The 19,043-nt window shown below is 59.2% G+C and overlaps 1 protein-coding gene across 11 annotated transcripts in view; it reads left to right on the top strand.

Moving 5' to 3' along the window:
• The window catches only part of ABLIM2 (actin binding LIM protein family member 2), a 153,195-nt gene that overhangs the window by 33,380 nt on the left and 100,772 nt on the right, over positions 1-19,043 (top strand). For all 11 annotated transcript variants that reach the window (XM_057706605.1, XM_057706603.1, XM_057706595.1 and 8 more), the window contains exon 2: positions 11,571-11,714. In XM_057706605.1, coding sequence (XP_057562588.1) covers positions 11,571-11,714 — 144 coding nt within the window. The remainder of the gene's footprint in view (positions 1-11,570; positions 11,715-19,043) is intronic.

The following is a 19,043-nucleotide window of genomic DNA, read 5'->3' as shown; positions in this document are numbered from 1 at the left end:
TATTGCAGACTTGGGCACAGGGAGCCACTCCATGATCTGGGGGATCGGGGTCTTCTTGTTCTGTGCAAGCATCTGGGCGCTGGGGGTGTGAGGGCCACGAGGCCAGGCCCTGGGGGAGGGTCAGGCGGGCACTGGAGACCCCGAGAAAGGCCTGCCGGCTGACAGGGAAGATGCAGAGAGCCTGGGTTCCAGACTCAGGCAGAGGTGGGCCCTCCCAGCCGCGTGGGAAGTGGCCCTGGGCTTTGAGGGCAGGTGAAATGGGGGCGTTTGCCAAACGCTGGAGCCTGCAGCCCCTGGGCTGCTCCGAGTCCGTGAAAACAGCTGCAGGCGGGAAGGAGGTTTGCAGAGCAGGGATAGCCCGGGAAGATGCCACGCACTGTGTCCGGTCCAAGGGGGACCTGCCTCCCCCAGAGCTGGTTCCCTCCACGCCCGCACTCCCTCTCCTGTCGCCCCCTCCCCCCATGAGGGTGCCAAGCTCGGGGAGCAGGGGCCAGAGAGACCAGCCCTGGGAGGCTGCTCCGATTCTTGGGACCTGTGTGCCCATCTGAAAATGAGGTCCGCAGAAGGCTCTAGACAGTGGACGGCGTCGTCCTGGGAGACGGGATGGGAGGAGAGACCGAGGGAGAGTGTGCTGACCTCTCAGAGGCCTGTGCCATCCTTGCTGGACTGAAAGCCAAAGGCTTTTCTGGGTTATCGGGATTTGCTGACGGTGCTGCGAGGGACAGCTGGGACCCCTGTCAGCTGGGTGGTGTCTCCAGGTCACGGCTGCAGCCCCGTCTCCAGAGGCCTGGGCAGGAGAGGGGGCAGCTGGTGACGCTGAGCTGGCCAGCATACACAGGGGGACATATTGGCAGGTCCCCCAGCCGGCTGGGCCCCCACACGGCCTTGGAGAGTGAGGGTCCCTGGCGGGGTTGGCTCAGCCCTCACAGACCCTCTTGGTGGGAGCTGACAGCGGGGGCTTGGGGTCCTGCAGGCCTGGGTAACAGTCGCAGCTGTGCCGTGTGCCCATTTCCAGCGCTGTGCCCCGGGTCATCAGTGGACATCGCCCAGCGCAGGGCCTGGGCCTTAGTCCAGGCACAGGCGCTGAAATATGATGATGTCACTCAGACTATTAATTTTCACCCCGCGGGGCGCTGTGCTCTGAGTCACCAAATGCATTCCCTGTTTCCGGTTAGATTTCAGGAACCTTTATGAGGCATCTTCTGTGTATACGCTGACGACCCAGATGAGGCCACTGGTTGGTCCAGGGGTGGCCACCCTGGCCCACAGCAAGGTGACACGGGGGACAAGCACTGGCACTGGGCTGGGAGCCCAGAGACCCCAGCCCTGGTCCTGGCCTGGCCTCAGACTTGTCATGCGTGGTTTCCCCCGTGTGGGGGAGGGAGATGGGCCCAGATGCCCACGAAGCCCTGACCTTCCGGAACGCCACCCATGAGATCCTCTCCGGGCAGGAAGGGCCGCTCTTCCGGTGATGAAATAACACCCTCCAGGGGCGTGGGTGGCCAGGGCGCCTGGACCAGCTGCGAGGAGCTTTAAGAGTCGGCGAGCTGCCAGAAGCTTGCGCTGAAGGTAGCTGGGCGCCCCTGTGGGGAGCCTGAGCTCCCGGGGTGCTTCTCACTGCCATGTTCTCCCAGCTTCTGCGTCTGGAAGGAGCCCCCATCCCTAGCATACGCCACCCTTGCCGAGCCCCTGCCACGTGCCAGCCTCCAAAAGCCTGGCCTGGGGCAGGGTGACGGTCCCACTCTGCAGAGGAGGGCAGGCTCAGAGGGGGAGCGGCGAGCCGGCCCCGGCGTCCGAGGCCCTGCCTCCGGCGCTTCTCCCCGCAGGCCTGGTTTCCTAGGGCCACCGTAACAGGTACCACAGACATTTATTCTCAGACGGTTCTGGACGCCAAAGTCCAAAATCAAGGTGTTCCCATCGTGCGTGCCTTCCGAGGGCCGTGAGGACGGATCTCTCTTTGGCTTGCAGGCGGCCGGCCTCTCCCCGTGCTTCACACCATCTTCCCTCTGTGCCTCTCTGTGCCCTAACTTCCCGTGTATAGGAACACAGTCATACTGGATCCAGACCCACCCGAATGGCCTCACGTCAACTCGATCACCTGTCTCCAAATCAGCTCACACTCCGAGGTGCTGAGGGCTTGGACTCCAGCGTGTGTATTTCAGGGGACACGGTTCAGTCTATCACAGGCGGGTTCTTTCTGTGGCCTCGTAGGACCTCCCCCTCCCACCGCCCATTTTCCAGCTCCCCTCCCGACCCCCCCACCTCGTTTCAGGCTCGGTGGGGCTGCTGGTGACCCCATGGCCGTCGCTCTGTGGCCGAGCGTGACTCTGTCCAAAGACTCCCCTGCCTCAGGACAGGAAGAGTCCTGGGACTTCAGGGTTGACCCCACCTCGCAGGGACCAGGGAGTCTGAGCCAAGTTGGCTGGAATCTAGAAGCCAAGCTCTTATACTCAACTAGAAATCCCTTCTGACTCTTCAGCAGCCTCCTGGGGTTGGCGGAGTTTAACCTCGTGCAAGTCCCCCCCACCTCTCGCTCATGGGGGGTCTTGGGGTCCTGACCTGCCAGGAAAGGACCCAAGCATCAGTGCCCCTCCTGTGAGCAGGGGACCCTGGGTTCATTACCCGAACTGAGATGCTTTGGAGAGAATAATTGTGCTGGGACAGTGAGCAGCGCCCAGGACGGTCCAGGTGAACCGGGTCATTTGTTCCCTGGCCCGGCAAGCAGACAGGAGCCTCCAGGGGCATCTCCACCTGGGGAGCCCAGACTACCACCTGCGAGTCAGAGGCTCACTCACCATCATGGACCTGACTTGTCCAAGGTCGCACAGTCCATGGCCCAGAGGGCAAGTCCCCTCACCTGCTGTGCCTCGGTTTTCACACCTGTGAAATGGGTACAGGTTCTTACAGGGTCATTGTGCAACGGGAGGTGCTCAGCACACAGTGGGTCGGTACAGAGGAGGCCCTGGTTGGGGGCCTTGAAGGTTGAGCTGGGTTTTCACGGGTGGTGATGGGTAGGCGGAGCACCTCCAGGAGGTGATGGGGGGGGGGCTAAGGCTAGTCCTGGGACCCCCAAGGACAGATTTGGGAGAGAGTCTGGGTTCATGGGGCACTGGGAGATAAGTCAGGGTACCAGGTGGGCACTGGGCTTGGAGGCTCGGTGGTGGCTCTGGGGCTGAGCTGTGTTCCGAGGGCTCTGGGGAGCCACGGAAGGTTCCTGAGCAGGGGAGCGGCCTGCACGGGCTTGTGCTCAAGGCCGCCCTCCCTGGTCCAGCCCCCCCGCCAGCTTGCAGAGTGTGTCTGGGGGCTCCATCCTTCTGGCTGTCCCCTTGCCGTGGGCTCCATGGGAGTCAGGGGGACACTGTCCCACTGGGACAGCATGGAGAGCTTCTCAGACGCTTGAGCCTTTAGAGGTCAGCTCAGGTTAGACACTGGTTGGGGGGTGGGGAGAGGTCAAGGGGTCTGCTCCAGCTCGTCCAGTAAGACAGGGGCCTCCCTAGGACTGTTGGACACGTCTCCCCGTGGCCAGCTCCTGCTCAGGGTCTCAGGGTGGTTTTCTGGAGTTGTGTGCCCATGTCTCCTGAGACCTGCCGGCCACCAGGTCACTGTCCAGGGACTCCCTGGGTCCCGGGGACCGCAGGGTGGGCTCCTGCTGTGTGCCTGGCTTGGTGTCCACTCCCTGCCTGCGCTGTCTGACCCCACCCTCATCATAGAGCTGCCCTGTAGAGATGATGGGCGAGGCCCAGGGGTGAATGGCCACCCAGAGCCCTTGGCCCAGAGCTGGCCTCCCATGGCCGTCACTGACTGGGCCTTAAAAGCCTCCTGGGAAATCCATGGAGGCTCCTCTTCCCGGTCACTGTGGGGGTATCGTGTCTGGCTGTGGGGGGTCCCTAGGTAAGGCAGGAATCTGGGATTCTCCCCCCATGAGTCCGCCTGAGCTCAGTCCTCGGTCACTGAGGCCGGGACAGCTGGCCTGCAGTCCAACCTGAGCAGCTGGGCCCAGGCTCCTGGGGGATTTAAGTGAGATAGCCTCAGGGAACTGGCCAGGACGGCCCTGGTTGAATTTGGAACAGGCAGGAACCAGCCCCAGAAGGTGATAAACTCGTCCCAGTGCAGAGAGGGCTCAGAGCTGCGGCTTCGCAGGATGGAGGTTGGATGAATGACATGCCTGAAGAGTCAGGCAGGCCTGGCAGTGCGGGGACAGCCCAAGACCCTCGTAGCTGGCTTGCTGGACCCAGGCTGCCGACAGCCTTGGCGAGAACTGCCCGGATCAGAGAGCCGCTTCCTGGCTCCTGGTTATAATTAGTAGTCAGCCCTTCAGGAGGTTACGATGGGAGTGATCACGTGTGATTTGGCTTGATTTTCCAACCCATAAAGCTTGGGAGGACAGGAGGAGAAGCTCGGGCCTATTCCTGAGCCAGACACGACCTATGAAGAATGTCCTGAGGGCAGGAGAGACAGACCTCCTCAAGGCCTTTGTGCCATTAACTCCATATTTAGAAAACCAGTCGAAAGGAACACCTTTGCTGGAGGATGTGCTGGCTGCGAGGATGCTTGTGGCCATGCGGTGTGTGAGAGCCATCTCCCAGCCAGGCGTGGCTGAGCGCACCTCGCTCTGTCTGCACTGGTACCCGGCCCTAGGGAGCTGCACTTCTCAGACCTGGCCCCTGGCCCTGGGGGACTTCAGGCCAGGGAGGCAGACAGCCAGTGGCCAAGGGCCACCCAGCGTGGTCAGTGCTGTGATGGAGACGAGCACGGTGATGTGTGCTTGCTGCTGTCCCAGAAGGCACCTGTACATCTTGTGTCACCTCCTCCTGGAAGCCCTCCCTGACTGCACACAGACTCCTGTGCCTCCCGCCATAGTTCTCTGCTCATTGTCACGGTTAGAAAGAAAGGCCTGAGGTGGGGCTGAAAATTGTGCACCTGGGACACTTTCTGGGTGGATCAGAGTCTCCGGAGAGGGTGTGATGCACAGTCTTATAAAGCTTATTAAATAGCAGAACGGAGTCATAATATGTGGAAACCCCAAGCCAGCTGTTTGCGTAATACAGACAGCAGGGTGGAGAGCTCTACAAAACTGCCACGGCTGATGGAGCGCAGGTTCCAGTTAGATTCCCGAGGACACAGAGACTCCACGTCCTGATATCAAAGTGGATTTGCCTTGAGAGCAAAGCCTGGAAGAGAAGCTGAACATGGGCTGTTGGTCTTTGGCCAAATCAGCCATGCCCGCTCGGGGGCCCAGCATTAACTGGGCCCTTTGAGAAGGGACAGGACCAAGTGTAGAGCCTTTGAGGGACAGCAGAGATTAACAGTTGAAAAAGTCCCCAAGGACCACAGCACGACGTGCTTTGCTGTCTGGGAGGTGGGAGACGCGGTGAGTCGCTGGAACAAGAGGAGCACCTGCCCACTCCAGCCCCGCTCCCTGGGCACGTCGTGTCCCCTCTCCTGCCGCCTGCCACACCCGTGCTTGCTCACTTTGCACACCTGCCGCCCCGGATGCCCACCAGCTCCTCTGTTGCTGTTTGGTGAACGAGGCAGCACGTGATTTGGGACTTGCAGGCAAGCAGGTGAGAGGGGATGGTGGCGTCAGACCCCTGAGCAGGGACCCGCCGAGTTCCTAATCCAGCCGTGTGGCTTTGGGAAGCTCCCCGCGCATCTCCAAGCCTCTGGGTCCTCATCTGTAAAATGGGGGTGATAGGCCATTCCTGTGGGGCGTGGTATGGACCAAATGAAAGCCAGGACTGGGACTGGTTTGTTCCTGTGGAATCTGGGCACGTAGTAGGTCTCAGACATTTGTTGGGTGGATGAATTAAAGAACAGCAAATGAGAAGAAGAGCTTTATTGTTTGGTGTTAGGAGTTGAGCGCACTTTGGCCGAGCTCCCTGCAGTTTTGCCATCAGGGTGGAGTCGAGGAGACCTGCAGTGGTTTCCGCGGTTAGGGCACCATGAAAGGTCAGGGCGGATGCTCCTTGGCAGGAGGGGGCAGGGCCCGCCGTGCTCCCTGCGCAAGTGAGGATCCCGTGGAGGGGAGACAGCCGACATGCGTTCAGGAACCTTCAGAGCTGGCTTCCAGGTCCCATGACGGGAACACACGGCACATTTGCTTGTGCGTCTTGAATGGGGTCAGGTTGGTGAATTTCTATAAACGAAGTGGGAAATTGCCCCCACGTGGGTCTGTGCCAACAGAGTGAAGGGGAGAACAGAGTGTTTGGTGGGTAAAGCGGCTGGAGGCAAGCTCCCCCTGCTCACTGGGCAGAGGGCGCTGAGGCCCCAATTGTCGGAGTAAAGAAACCTGTAAGCCTCCTGACACTCTCGCCCGGTGTCCTGAGGGTCCACGCACCGGGATGGGCACGGAGCTGAGAGCTTGATGTAGAACTCAGCAGCGATGCTCGTGCGGTTCAGCCGCTGTGCCTGCTCCCCAAGCCAAGCGCCAGCCAGGCTGGTGCCGGGTCTGGGTGGATCCCATTTGGAGCGCTGGGACTGGGCACAGTTGGGCCAGACGCTGGGGTGCAGAGGTCAATGCCAGGAAGACCCCACTGATCCGGAGGTCACCATCAGATCATCTCTGGAGGGAGCAACTGCATTACCTGGGCCCTGTCACAGTCCCTGCCTCCTGTGCACCTCATCCCCTTCCCGCAGGTGTCCAGCTGGTCGCTGGCTTCACACGTGTTCTCATCTGATCCACACAAGCGTCCCACGTTTGGGAATACCTATCCCCATTTTATAGAAGGGAAAACTGAGGCTCTGCATGGTTGAGTGGCCTGCCCAGGGTGACACAGCCAGGGAGGGGTGCAGCTGGGGTCAGTGCAGGCTGCCCCCCTTCCTGCTCGCCCACGCAGCCACCGACAGAGGCCAGCCAAAGCAGAAGACAAAGCTAGGACCAGCTGCTGATGAGGCTGCTGAGTGAGCAAAGGTGTGGCCCCTAGAGCTCCCGGTCCCCTCCCGACAGCCTCTGTCCCTCCCCGCCACCGCGTCGCAGGTTTGCCTCTGAGCCCCGGGAGGACTAAGCCAGCAGCTGTTGGTCCCCACACCTGTCAGGCATTGTACCCGAAGCTTTCTCCACCTCACCGAATTCTAAACGATGCCTCCTGAGACGGGGCCGCACATTACAGATGTGAACCCTGAGACTTCTCGGAGCTCAGTCAGCCCCCAGGGTCACACAGCTGCCCCTGGGCGGTGGTCCAAACCCGGCCTTGCCGGCTGCTGTCCTGGCTCCTCCAGGCCCCGTACCTGGTGGCGGATCAGGGTTGTACCCCGGGGGAATTACAGAGGCGGGACCACAGCGACTGCCAGGTGAGACCTGAGGAAGCCATGTCCTTCCACTGTGAACGTGAGTTACGTGTCGACGTTACCAGTAATCGTTGTTTTATTCCCAGCCAGGCTCCCCAGGCTGGGGTTTCATTATCACGGGGAGATTAAATAGTCGTGGCCTCATGTGATTGATCCGCACCACTCGGCTTTATGTTTTATGTTCTTATCGCAGTCAGGGGCTTGTTAAACCAAATGTCAGAGCCAAGCCAGAGACTGTAGAGAAATGAGCCTGCTGCACTCAGGGTCAGGTCTGGGCTGTGGCAATTTGCGCTCTCTCTCAAGGTTTTGTTTTTTTTTTAATAGACTTTATTTCTTAGAGCAGTTTTTAGTTTATAGAACAATTGAACAGAAAGTAGGGAGTTCCCATACACACCCCACCCCGAATCCTATTAACATCTTTTTTTAAAAAATAAATGTATTTAGTTATTTATTGGCTGCATTGGGTCTTTGTTGCTGCACGCTGGCTTTCTCCAGTTGTGGTACGTGGGCTTCTCATTGCGGTGGCTTTTCTTGTTGCGGAGCACAGGCTCTAGGTGTGCGGGCTTCAGTAGTTGAGGCTTGAGGGCTCTAGAGCACAGGCTCAGTGGTTGTGGCGCATGGGTTTCGTTGCTGCGCGGCATGTGGGATCTTCCCGGACCAGGGCTCGAACCTGTGTCCCCTGCATTGGCAGGCGGATTCTTAACCACTGCACCCCCTGGGAAGCCCCACCATTAACATCTTGCATGTTACATTTGTTGTAACATTTGTGTGCTACGCTTGCTACGATTGACGAACCAGTTTGGTATATTATTACTAACTGAAGTCCGCATATCAGGGTCCCTCTCGGTGGTGTGTGTTCTCTGGATTTGGACAGATGTATAATGACGTGCATTCAGCATCATGGTATCAGACAGAGTAGTTAGTTTCACTGCCCTAAAAATTCCCTGGGCTCCGCCTAGTCGTCCCTCCCCACCCCTGCTGGACCCCTGACAACCACTGATCTTTTACTGTCGGCACAGTTTTGCCTTTTTGATAATGTCGTGGGGTTGGAGTCGCGCAGGGGGTCGCCTCTGCAGACTGGCGTCTGTCGCTTAGTGACGTGCATCCGAGCTTCCTCCAGGTCTTTCTGTGGCTTGATAGCTCATCTCAATAGTTCTTGATGTAAGGAGGTCTGGCCAGAACCGCCCCATCCCTGTCCAGGGGCCCATTCCTGTCCTGTCCTGCCACGCGAGGGTCCTGATTCCCTCTCGTTGCGGCCACAGGCCAGCTGGGCTGCCTCTCCCCGCCTCGGTCCACGCGCTGGGCAGCAGCAGTGACCACGGCGCTCACGGCTACTGTGAGCACCGGTCCCCTTTGTGAAGCACCCGATCGGACAGCTGCAGGCGGTGAGGAATGAGTCCACCCTGAGGGGTAAGAAGGCCCACGCCTCAAATCCACAGGATTCTCAGGCTGTGACGCCAGGGCCAAGCGGGCAGATGCCGGCTGGCGGGAGCACCCATGCGGGTGGTACCTGCCAGACAGGCCCCCTCCATGCAGTGTCTACTTCCCACCACCAGGGGGCAGCACCCACCCTCACCCCGCCACCCAGAGGCCGTGGGAGGTTTCGGAGGATGCTCCAGCCGGGCAGAGTTGGCGCTCCCACAAAAAGTCCATCCTCTTAAAGCAGCTTTCACCCCAAATCAAACAGTATTTCCAGTAAGCAGGCAACTAGTGATGTCAGCCCCTGTATTCTTGAAAATGACAATGGCTATTGTGCACTGAGCATTTCTGGTTTGCCGGACCCTGGGCTGCTTGCTAGGCAAGCATTTCTGCCCATGGTCCTAGCACCCCCTGGGGCAGATGCTGTGAGCAGAGGGCGGATGGTGGATGGGCAGACGGCTGGACAGCTGGGAGGTCTAGGTCACTGCCTGTAGGAGGTGAAGCTGGGCTGTACCTGCCCCCAGGGCTCTGACACCGATCTCCCCGCGTGGGTGGTGCTGTAGGACCTCGCCTGCCTACTCATGGAGACACGAGATGCGTTGTCCTTTGTGTGCCTGACGGATGAAAAGATAACAGTGCTGAAGATCTTTGTGGCCACCTCCCCAAATCCTGATTTAGCCTCGACGTGGACTGGGTGACTCAGGACCCCGTCAGCCCCACGTGAGCCACAGGCAGCCCCGGGCCGTGCACAGCCACAAGCCGGGTCTGCTGGAGGTTTCAAACCTCAAGTCCAGTGGTTCGTTCCGCATGGGGAATCTTACGTTCCCGCCCAGGACACCCTTGCTTGCCGCCCCTCCCACCAATTTTATTAAGTACTGAATGGGGTGGTCTCTGTGATTGTCGTATAGAAAAAAGAGTGAGGGGCACGCCTGCCGCTGACACTGAAACCAGAGCGGAAATGTCAGCGTGGCTCCCAGGGCGGCAGACCGAGCCCTGGGCCCTCGCTGGGCTGCTCACGGTCCAGTTTGCTGTTTGGTCCCGACACGTCTGGAAGCGCAGGCAGGCCTTGCTGCTGGGCCTGGGGCACCGAGGGCGACGCCGGGTGATTCTCTGTGCCCCTCATCCCCTTGCCGGCACCTGCTGCTCCCGGCTGTGCGGCTTTTGTCCCCAGACAGCTGGCACCTGCTACCCTTGGGGCCTTCAGAGCCTCCTCCTGGAAGGCCTGATGCCCCCAGTGTGGCCCAGGCTCCCCACGGTCCAACTCCCCACCACGGGCGAGACCCAGAGGGGGGAGCCCAGCGCTGCAGATCCAGGGCTGTGGGGGCAGGTGGGGGAGTCCGGGGGCCTGGGGGGCAGGCTGGAAACTGGACGGAGAAATGTCCTCCTCTGCCTGACGTCCACCTCCTCTGTTTTTATGAGAACAAGGAGACCTTCTGGGCTGGTCCTCGAGCAGTGCTGGTGTTAAACGATTGTGTAAATGCATGTATGTATATGTGCACATCTGGCTCTGTGTGTGTGTGTACTTGTGTGTGTGTGTGTGTGTGTGTGTATGTGAACATGCTTAACTCTCTAATGAAGTGTGGTGTATCTGGGGCATCCCAAGGTGGCGGGTGTCTGAGGGACCGTCTGGGGCGTGTTCTATGTGACACCCTAGACGGTCTCCGAGGGGGTGACCGGCTCAACAACACGCCGTCACTCTCCCCACTCCTTCCTGTCACCCGGGGTCCCCCAGGTGCACTGCCTGCACCACATCCTTGCCTCAGTCTCAGCCTCAGGTCGGGGACCCCAGATCAAGACAGGAGGGTGGAGCCAGAAGATGTGGATCTAAGCGGAGCCCCCACTTGAGAAAGGCAGAGGCTGTTTGCTCAGGGCTGGCTGAGCGGGGGGTGAGCCTCCGTCGCTGATTGGCAGAGACCCAGGGGAAGGCAGAGGGGTGGATGGGCTTTCCAGTGGAGAAAAAGGGGCTCAGGGGGCTCTGCCGGGGGATGGGGGCCTGGGGGGAGCTGGGGGGCTACTGCACATGGTGTCCCGGGTGACTGGCTAGGGGCAGGCTGCGCCGTCTTGGCTTCGTCCCGGTGGGAGGTGGACCCCGGCTGCTGGGGCCCCTGTGTGGGCTGTGCCCCTGCCCGGCTGGCCCGCAGCTCCACCTCCTCCCTGTGCTGGGAGAGAGCTGGTGCCCAGCCCCTGGGCGTCCCTGCCCGCAGCCCTGCCCCTTGGCTCGTGGCTGGTGCTCACCTGGCCGTCACCGCTGCCAGGCCGGAGCTGCCTGCGCGCGGACCTGCCGTGAGCCCTGGCAGCCTGCACGCCGGCCTCCGTAGCTGCTTTTGGAGGATGTGGGTGAGCGACGGTCCTGCCCAGACCCCAGAGCCCTACCATCGGGCCCTTTGACCTTCCACCCTGACCTGTCCCTCCGGGGGTGTCCAGCGCCTCCTCAACCATCCTAGGTCATGACCAGCTTTAAGGGGGACAGTGACATCCAGGTCACTGTCCCGGGGGCACATTGGGAATTCAGTGCGAGCTCACGGGAGGACGCGGCTATTGTACTCGCAGAAGAGAGGATCTGGGTCCCCGGCTGCAGAAGGACTGGCCAAATCACCAGGGGGCGCCTTGCCTCTGAGCCCCCTGAGGGCCGAGGTCGTACCAGGCCAAGGCTGCAGGGGGACCGCCTGCCCTTTGGGAGGTGGGCACACAGAGACGGGGGACAGGACCGCCGCTGGAGCCTCACATCACCCAACCTCCGCTGGTCCCCAGACGCCCTCTGGGCTGTGCTGGGGGGTGCGGGGCCCCGAGTCCTCGCGCCGCTGGTGGTTTGCCCACCTGTGCCTGGCACGTGCCACTATCTAACGCAGCGCCTTTTTCCACAGTGTCGGAGCCCCAGGCTGCCCACAGCCCCCCGGAGAAGCCGCCCAGCACAGCGATCCTGTGCAACACGTGCGGGAACGTGTGCAGGGGCGAGGTGCTGCGCGTGCAGAACAAGTACTTCCACATCCAGTGCTTCGTCTGCAAAGGTGAGCATCCCAGCCCGTCTCCGCGGCAGGGCTGGCCCTGCCGAGTGGACGAGCCCACCTCCCAGCTGCCATTCGGGGCCCCACGGTGTCCCCGGAAACTCGTTAGATCTGGGGTGTTGGAAAAACGGATCCTGAACCTTCATGGAACAGTGCGATCTTTTCCGTGTGGCCTGTGTCCCTTACGGGGGTGATGGGGACATCTGCCTGAGGGGGAGGGTCCAGGTCCCGGGCAGTGTCCTCGGGAGGCTGCAGCCACATCCGTGATCCACGGGCCAGAGCAAAGTGGCCACCTGGGCCCCGTAGCCACGCAGTAAATGACCATCGCTGGTGGCGTGGACTCAGCACCGCAGGGTGCACAGGCCCTAAGTGGGACCGTGAACCTCAGGCGCCCCTCTGCCCCCCAAGTAGGGATGAGAATATTCAATCACTCCAAATGAAAATGACTTTTTCTCTGATTATAAAAATAACACTAAATTCAAATAACACTAAAAAGATAAGAAGACAGCAAAACAAATCATGTGAAATCCCTCCCTCTGAGCCGGCCTCTGCTGGGAGCATCCTTCCAGCCTGCCCATCCTCCCCACACTACAGGTAGGGCATGTTCCACTGTAAATAAAGGGATTTCGTGTATTTGCATGTAGTTTCCTGAAAATATAAGAAAAGTAGCATTTTGGGGGAGGGATGGGAAGATCAAACCCATCTGACACAGTGTCAAACCCCAAAGAATTTGCAGTTTTAAAGAATTGTTTTAATGGCCCTGCAAACCCCGCCTTCCCTCTGGACAGCGAGCACTGTTGTCACCCCTGCTTTCCTGAGGGTCTGAAATGACATCCAGAGATGCACAGATATTCGCATGTGGGGCTTGATGGGCCCCCTGGGCAGTGAGGGCCTGGGCTTTACGGCCAAAGTTGGGAAATGCACCACGTGTAAGATAATCGAGCACTGTGGCTTTTAGCAGCACCTTGGGCCCCGTTAACTGCCTGAGTCCCCTCAGCCTGCCGTGGTCCCAGGAGGCTCTACTGTGCGCCAGGCCCGGTGTCTGAAAGCGCTAAGTAGGAAGGCACGAGATTTAGCTTTGATGGGTGAGGTCTGGTGAGGAGATAAATCTTTCAGCTCAGAGGGGAAAGTTGGGTGTTAGCTGGGAAAGGGAGCCACCAGGAGGGATCTGGGAGCTTCCAGAGGAGGCTTCTTGGAGGAGGTGGTGTTTCGGCTCTCACTTCAGCCACAGAAAGAAGAGGAGAGCCAGGCCGTTGGAGGTGGCCGGGCCCACGCCCGCAGCGCGGGGTGCAGTGTGGGGGATGCGGCAGGGCCGAGGGAAGGGGACTGAACCTCAGGGGCCGCCAGGGAGCCTGCTGGTCCCACCAAGGAGGCAGCAGCTGGACCTGCATCTCAGCTCTCTCTCACCTCTGCTTAGCGCTCACTGTGAGCTCAGTGCGTTCCGTGTGTCTCCTCAGCCCTTCCAGTGTTAGGGGGGCTGTGGCGTTATCTCCACTTAAAGATGAGGGGGCAGGGGTGACGTGTGACTCGCCTGGTGTCACCCGTGGGAGCAGCTGGCGTGAGTCGGGGGAGCCCGTCCCACGAGCCTCGGCTCTGCCCCAGACCCAGCGTGGCGCGACGGGGTGCAGGGCCCCCAGCAGGGTCTGCGTCCCAGGGGGGAGGGGGCGGGGGCGAGGGCAGGGGGTGTCAGGGAGGCCACGGTCATCCGTGAGCAAAGCCAGACCCTGTGCTTCGGTGCTGCTGCCTCGCGGAGCTGCCCCGGAGTTTTGGAATTACAGATCTCCTGGTCCACACCCGTCCTTTCCCAGGTGGGGAAACTTCTTGTCCAAGGGGGCACATCCAGCCAGCTGTTGGGAGACTCCAGACCAGAAGATCTTCAAACAAGAAAGGGAGAAAGGCAGGGGAGAGAGGGATGGGAGGATAAACACGGATAAATGGGCGAACGGTATTTCCGCTGAATCAGAAAGCAGCACACCTCGCATGAACTTTGGAAGGAGAGAAAACCTGGTGGTCCGGCAGTGCTCCCCACCCCTCACCCCGCTTACCCGCGGGTCAGTGCCACGTTTGATCCCCCGCTAGCCCCCGCCTCCACCCATTTGCCCTACGGGAGCCAGAGTGGGCTTTCCAGGCAGACCGGCCTTGGCCTGTGCATCGCCCAGGGTGAAGGTGTGCCTTGAACTTACCTGGCTCCAGGTGGCGGGATCAGCGTCTGAGCCCCCTCTGCTCTCAGCTGGTGCACACGGGGACTGACCCTCACGCCGTGAGCACCGGTGGGAAGTGGACGGAGTGGGGAGAGAATGGGGGAGGATGGGCGGGGGCGGGGGGATGGAGTGTGGGGGTGAGCGGGTGGGGGGATGGAGGGATCAGTGGGAGATTGGCTTGATGGGCACATGGAGAGTGGACAGGACGGACAGGAGCCTGGCCGGCTGGCTGGGTGGACAGGGTGTCACTTTGTGCTCTGACAGAAGTGAGTGTTGGGGCTGGCCGTGCCCCCACCCTGCCTGGGCACAGGCTCCGACCGGGCCCTGTGATGGGACAGCCCTCTGGCCGAGCGTCCAGCTGGTGCCTCCCAGGGCTGTGAGCCGGGCGTCTCGGGGAGCTCGGATCTCCCGGTCGGTGCCCCCATGGGGAGCCTGCCGGCTCCTCTGAGTCTCCCTAGGAGCGCGCGGGCAGCTGCCCTGGCCCTGGATCTCCCATCCTGATCTCTCGGTCCTCCTATTTCCCACAAAGCACACCTTGGCCTCCTGCTGGGGACCAGGCACAGGCAGGTGGTGCCGGAATGGAAGGGGGTCCCTCTTCAGACTGGCTGCAGTGGCGGTCACTTGGCCAGCAGCCCAGTGCGTGAGGTGCGCCTGTCTGGCTGAGGCCTGGGGATGCAGGAGCATCCCCAGGGCCTGGTTCCAGGGCCCCCGAGTGAGGGTCTTCCATCCTGAGTTCCGTGGAGGTGCCTCCTGGGCGGGGGGCAGCAGGTAGAGCCCCACCCCCTATAGGAGCTCCGCCTGTAGCCACGTCAGGTCACAGGCTCTGTGTGGGGACTTGTGTGGAGTCTCGTTGTTTGAAAAGAAAACTTGAGGACCACTGGCCTGGATGTTTCTGCTGTGAAAGGGAACACCCCAGAAATGGTCCTGATGCCCCGGGGCCCCCCTGGCCCTGAGGAGGTTGGCGTCTGGCCAGGAGACGCAGGGGTTTGTGGGGACCGGTGACCTGGGGAAGACGAGGAGCCCACCAGCACTACCTGGCCCGCAGACCTTCAGCATCTCCAGAAACAGGGGCACAAACCCCCGCCCTCACCCACGACACTGTGTCCCCCACCTTGGGCTCTGGGACCACAGGGCTGCCTTGGCGCCCAGGACCTTCCCTGGGGAGGAGGTGGCCCCGCACCCTGGCTGCGGCCCTGCTCCATGCTTTTCTTCTGCTCATCGGAGCTTCCCAGGCCATCGTGGGATCCGTCTGGTTTAATTTCCTCTGCTCTCCTACAGATGCACGTGCTACGTTTCTAAAAAGCCAAATCCACTAGAGTGTTCTTTTTAAAAGCTGGTTTTCGAAGGCAGAGGGGACGTGCCTACTGTATTTAAAAGGACTGTGTGGGAGCACAGACCTTAGGAACTCGGTCACAGGCATTAGACGTCCAGAACCCAGTCTGTCAACTGATGTGACCCACGGGGTCCGGTCAGAGGTGGGGGCTGCCCCAGGCGGCCTTCTCCCAGGGTCCTCCTCTGAGCTCCAGCCGTCTCAGGAGACATGGCCTGGCCGTCACCCCTTCCTCGGCAGCCTGGGCAGGGAAACGACACCCGGCGGGCGGTGCTGAGCCTACCTCACCCTCTGTCCCTTGTGGCCGCCCGAGGCAGGTTGCCCCAGGAGTGGCGGCGGCGGCAGGAGTCTGTGGGTGTGCAGACCGGTTTCCAAGACCCCCACGCAACCACCCACCCACAGACTCATTCTGTGCCAGCCCGCAGGCACAGCGGGCCCCGGCCCTCAGTAGGTGGTACGGCGGCTTCAGCCGCCGAAGAACGACAGGGAGCCGCTAAGATTTCCTGCAAGCTTTTAAGAAGTCGTGTTTTTTAAAGCATGAAGATTACCTAGTCTTAGATTGATCTTTTATTCAGGTGCTCATGAAAATGCAAAGTCTGTGAATCATTGAGGGTGCTCTTGGGTGAATAAAAAGGAAGACCCAACTTACAGAGTCTTAATTTACTTGGATGTTTGTCATCTTAACAGGAAGCCTGGAGGTAGCCTCCTCACCCCAGAGCTGGTTAATTTAATAGCTCAACAAGGTCGTCAAAGACTCAGGTTCTTTATCTACTTCCCCACCCCAACTGCCCTCCAGCCCCAATCTTGCATGTCAGTAGTGCCTCCCCTCATGGCCTCAAGATGACTGCTGTAGCTCCAAACATCACATCCGCGCAGGTTGACACTCAACCCTGGGGAAGAGGTTGGCCAGGGATGTGCACAGACAAAGGGGCCCTCCCCCTGCATGATCACCCTGTTTGGGTAATTAGGGTAATCTCCCTTTGATCAGGGAGGAGAACCTTTTCCCTGGAAGCCCTCACAGGCTTCCTGTATGACTCACTGCCTAGAACTAGGTCACACATCCACTCCCACAGGCAAAGAGTAATGGGAGGATGGGGACTGATGGACCCCAGCCGTGTTCATCCCTGGGAGGATGTGTTGCCAGTCCGACTGAAGCAGGGTCCGTTAGCACAGATGGCAATTATGTCTAATTCTGATCTGAGGGATCCCGGCGTGTTGGGTTCCAGCCACCCAGGTGCTGGCTTGACGTGCCTCAGTTTACCTAAACCCAAAATTCTGTGGAAGAAATCACATAATTATTCAGACCCTCTCGGCTGCCCCAAGCTTGGGCTTTGATGCCGGGAGGTCTGGGTTCAAATCCCACCTCTGCCACCCCAGCTCCTGTGGGGCTTAGACACATTTCTTAGCCTCGGTTTCCATTCAGCAACCCTATGCCCAGAGTCTGGTCCTCTTGACCTTTTATGTGTAGCCGAGTCCTGTGCTTTTTGGAACATTTGTTTTCAGCTGGGATCTTCTGTAAGCCCTGCTCGTGGTGCCTTGGAAACATGGGCCCTGACTCTGAAATGATGGAAAGAGGAGGCCACAACCAAGTGTAGCCTCAAGAAAGCAGGCGTTTTCTGATCCGTGTGACAGCAGGACTGAGCACGCTGGTGATTGTGGACGGAGCAAAGGAGACAGGAGGGAGGGAAGCGTGTGTGTGTGTGTGTGTGTGTGTGTGTGTGTGTGTGTGCTGGGGGGAGAGGCCACCAGCTCTGCCTGTAACTTAGTCATGTCAGGTGGGGTCGTCCACGAGGACACATCCATCTGGGGACCATGAACAGCCACACCTGAGCTGGTCTGGGTGACGGGGGGGACGAGGGAATGGGGCAAAGTGCCTGCCTTCCGGGGGCATTTATGGGAACCAGGATCACGTGGCAGAATTGTGGAAAGTCACGGCAGGAAGGAATCTCCGATGATGCAGGCCTGTTCTTTCCAGATGGAGCCTTTGAGGCAGAGGTTAGGTTAGGACCTGGGCTGGCAGTGAGCACGCTGCCCTGAGCCAGCTCGCTGCAACTCGTGTGAACGCCCTGGAGTTCTCGGTCTGCTTTGTGTTTTAATGTTGACTGCTCTCTCCCCAGACTCCAGTACAGAGCATCCCTCAGCTGACCACCCTGAGGGAACTGCTGCCCGTATTTGGGTAGAGAGCCTTCCAGTCTTTTCCTTTGTTAAGAGTCTTTTCAATTTGAAGTCCTGTTCAGATTGAAAAGTTGTATACATACTTTTGTGTCCTGATTTATTCTTTTTAAGGGACTGTGTAAGCCCTTTCGCCACCATACATTCTTTTTTTAAATTAATTAATTCATTTATTTATATTGGCTGCGTTGAGTCTTTGTTGCTGCATGTGGACTTTTTCTAGTTGCAGCGAGTGGGGGCTACTCTTTGTTGCTGTATGCGGGCTTCTCATTGTGGTGGCTTCTCTTGTTGCTGAGCTCTGGCTCTAGGCGTGTGGGCTTCAGTAGTTGTGGCAAGCAGGCTCAGTAGTTGTGGCTTTCGGGTTCAGTAGTTGTGGCTTGCAGACCTAGCTGCTCCTGAGCATGTGGGATCTTCCCGGACCAGGGATGGAACCCGTGTCCCCTGCATTGGCAGGCGGATTCTTAACCACTGCACCACCAGGGAAGTCCCCCACCATACATTCTCCAACATCAGTTTCAACATCTGCACAGATTCCTTCAGGTGCCTGGTCCACAGCAAACTTAGCCATTCCTCAGTTGTTAAATGTGTACATCGATTCCAGCCCGGCACTGGGCGAGTCCGTTTCCTATACTTCATCTCATTGATTTATTGTGACAACCGTGAGAGATCAGTATGGTTAACCCTTTGGTACAGATGAGAACTCCGAGGTTCAGAGAGGTTAAGTAACTTGCCCCAGGTCACACAGCCAGGAAGCAGCAGGAGGAAGGATTCATGCCCAGGCTGCCTGTCTCTATAGCTCAGTGTTTATTTACTACATTACACTGTCGTGATGCTGCAGCCAACACCGTGCGAGTAAGCTTCTGCGGACATTCACGGTCATTTCCTTGGGCTAGAGTCCCAGGGAGAGAAGGCTGGGTCAAAGGGTAGGAGCCATTTTCACATTCCTCTGAGTCAGTGCCAAAGGGTATTCCAGAAAGTGGTACCGACTGTCTTCCCACCACAGCCTACCCCCGCCCAACCGTTTCTCAGAAATGACCGCCGTGACCACCGAAGGGGGCACCGCTCCAGGTCACACACGGCTGCTTGGTGCCCTTCGTTGGGTCTCGGCTGCTTGGATAGGCAGATGGAATGTAAGGACAACATCTTGTCTTGATTACGACTTTAAAAATTATTAATGAATTTGGACCCTTTCTTTTTAGGGGCAGAGGTCTGGGTTTACTGTTTGGCCCTGACCTTGGCGCACCTGGGCAGCTCTGATCCAGCCCATAGCAGAGATGCCCCAGGGGCAGGGCTGGGGGCGGGGAGCATGGCGCCGGCCAGGCCCGGCTCGCAAGGGGCAGGAAAGCCGTTTTTATTCAGTCCCCTGGTGCCTCCGTGATGTAGACTCATGTGTTAAAGGGGCACGAGATTCCTCTTCCCATTTTTCTCCTTCAAGGAGCAGTCAGTGCCGTCGTATCTTTAAGAAGAGTAGAAAATGAGCCAAGTTCCAGAGCCGGGATGTCCGCGAGCCAGCCCACGGTTCAAGGGCTGAATTGTTACAGCAGTGTTTACTGAAAGAGATGGTAATTCTCCCACGGAGGCCCTAGGGAGCCTATTCTTCCCGAGTCGGGGTACATCTGCTTGGCCTAC

Source organism: Hippopotamus amphibius, chromosome 13, assembly GCF_030028045.1.
Source record: "Hippopotamus amphibius kiboko isolate mHipAmp2 chromosome 13, mHipAmp2.hap2, whole genome shotgun sequence".
Lineage (NCBI taxonomy): Eukaryota > Metazoa > Chordata > Mammalia > Artiodactyla > Hippopotamidae > Hippopotamus > Hippopotamus amphibius.
This window is presented reverse-complemented; position numbering and strand designations above follow the sequence as displayed.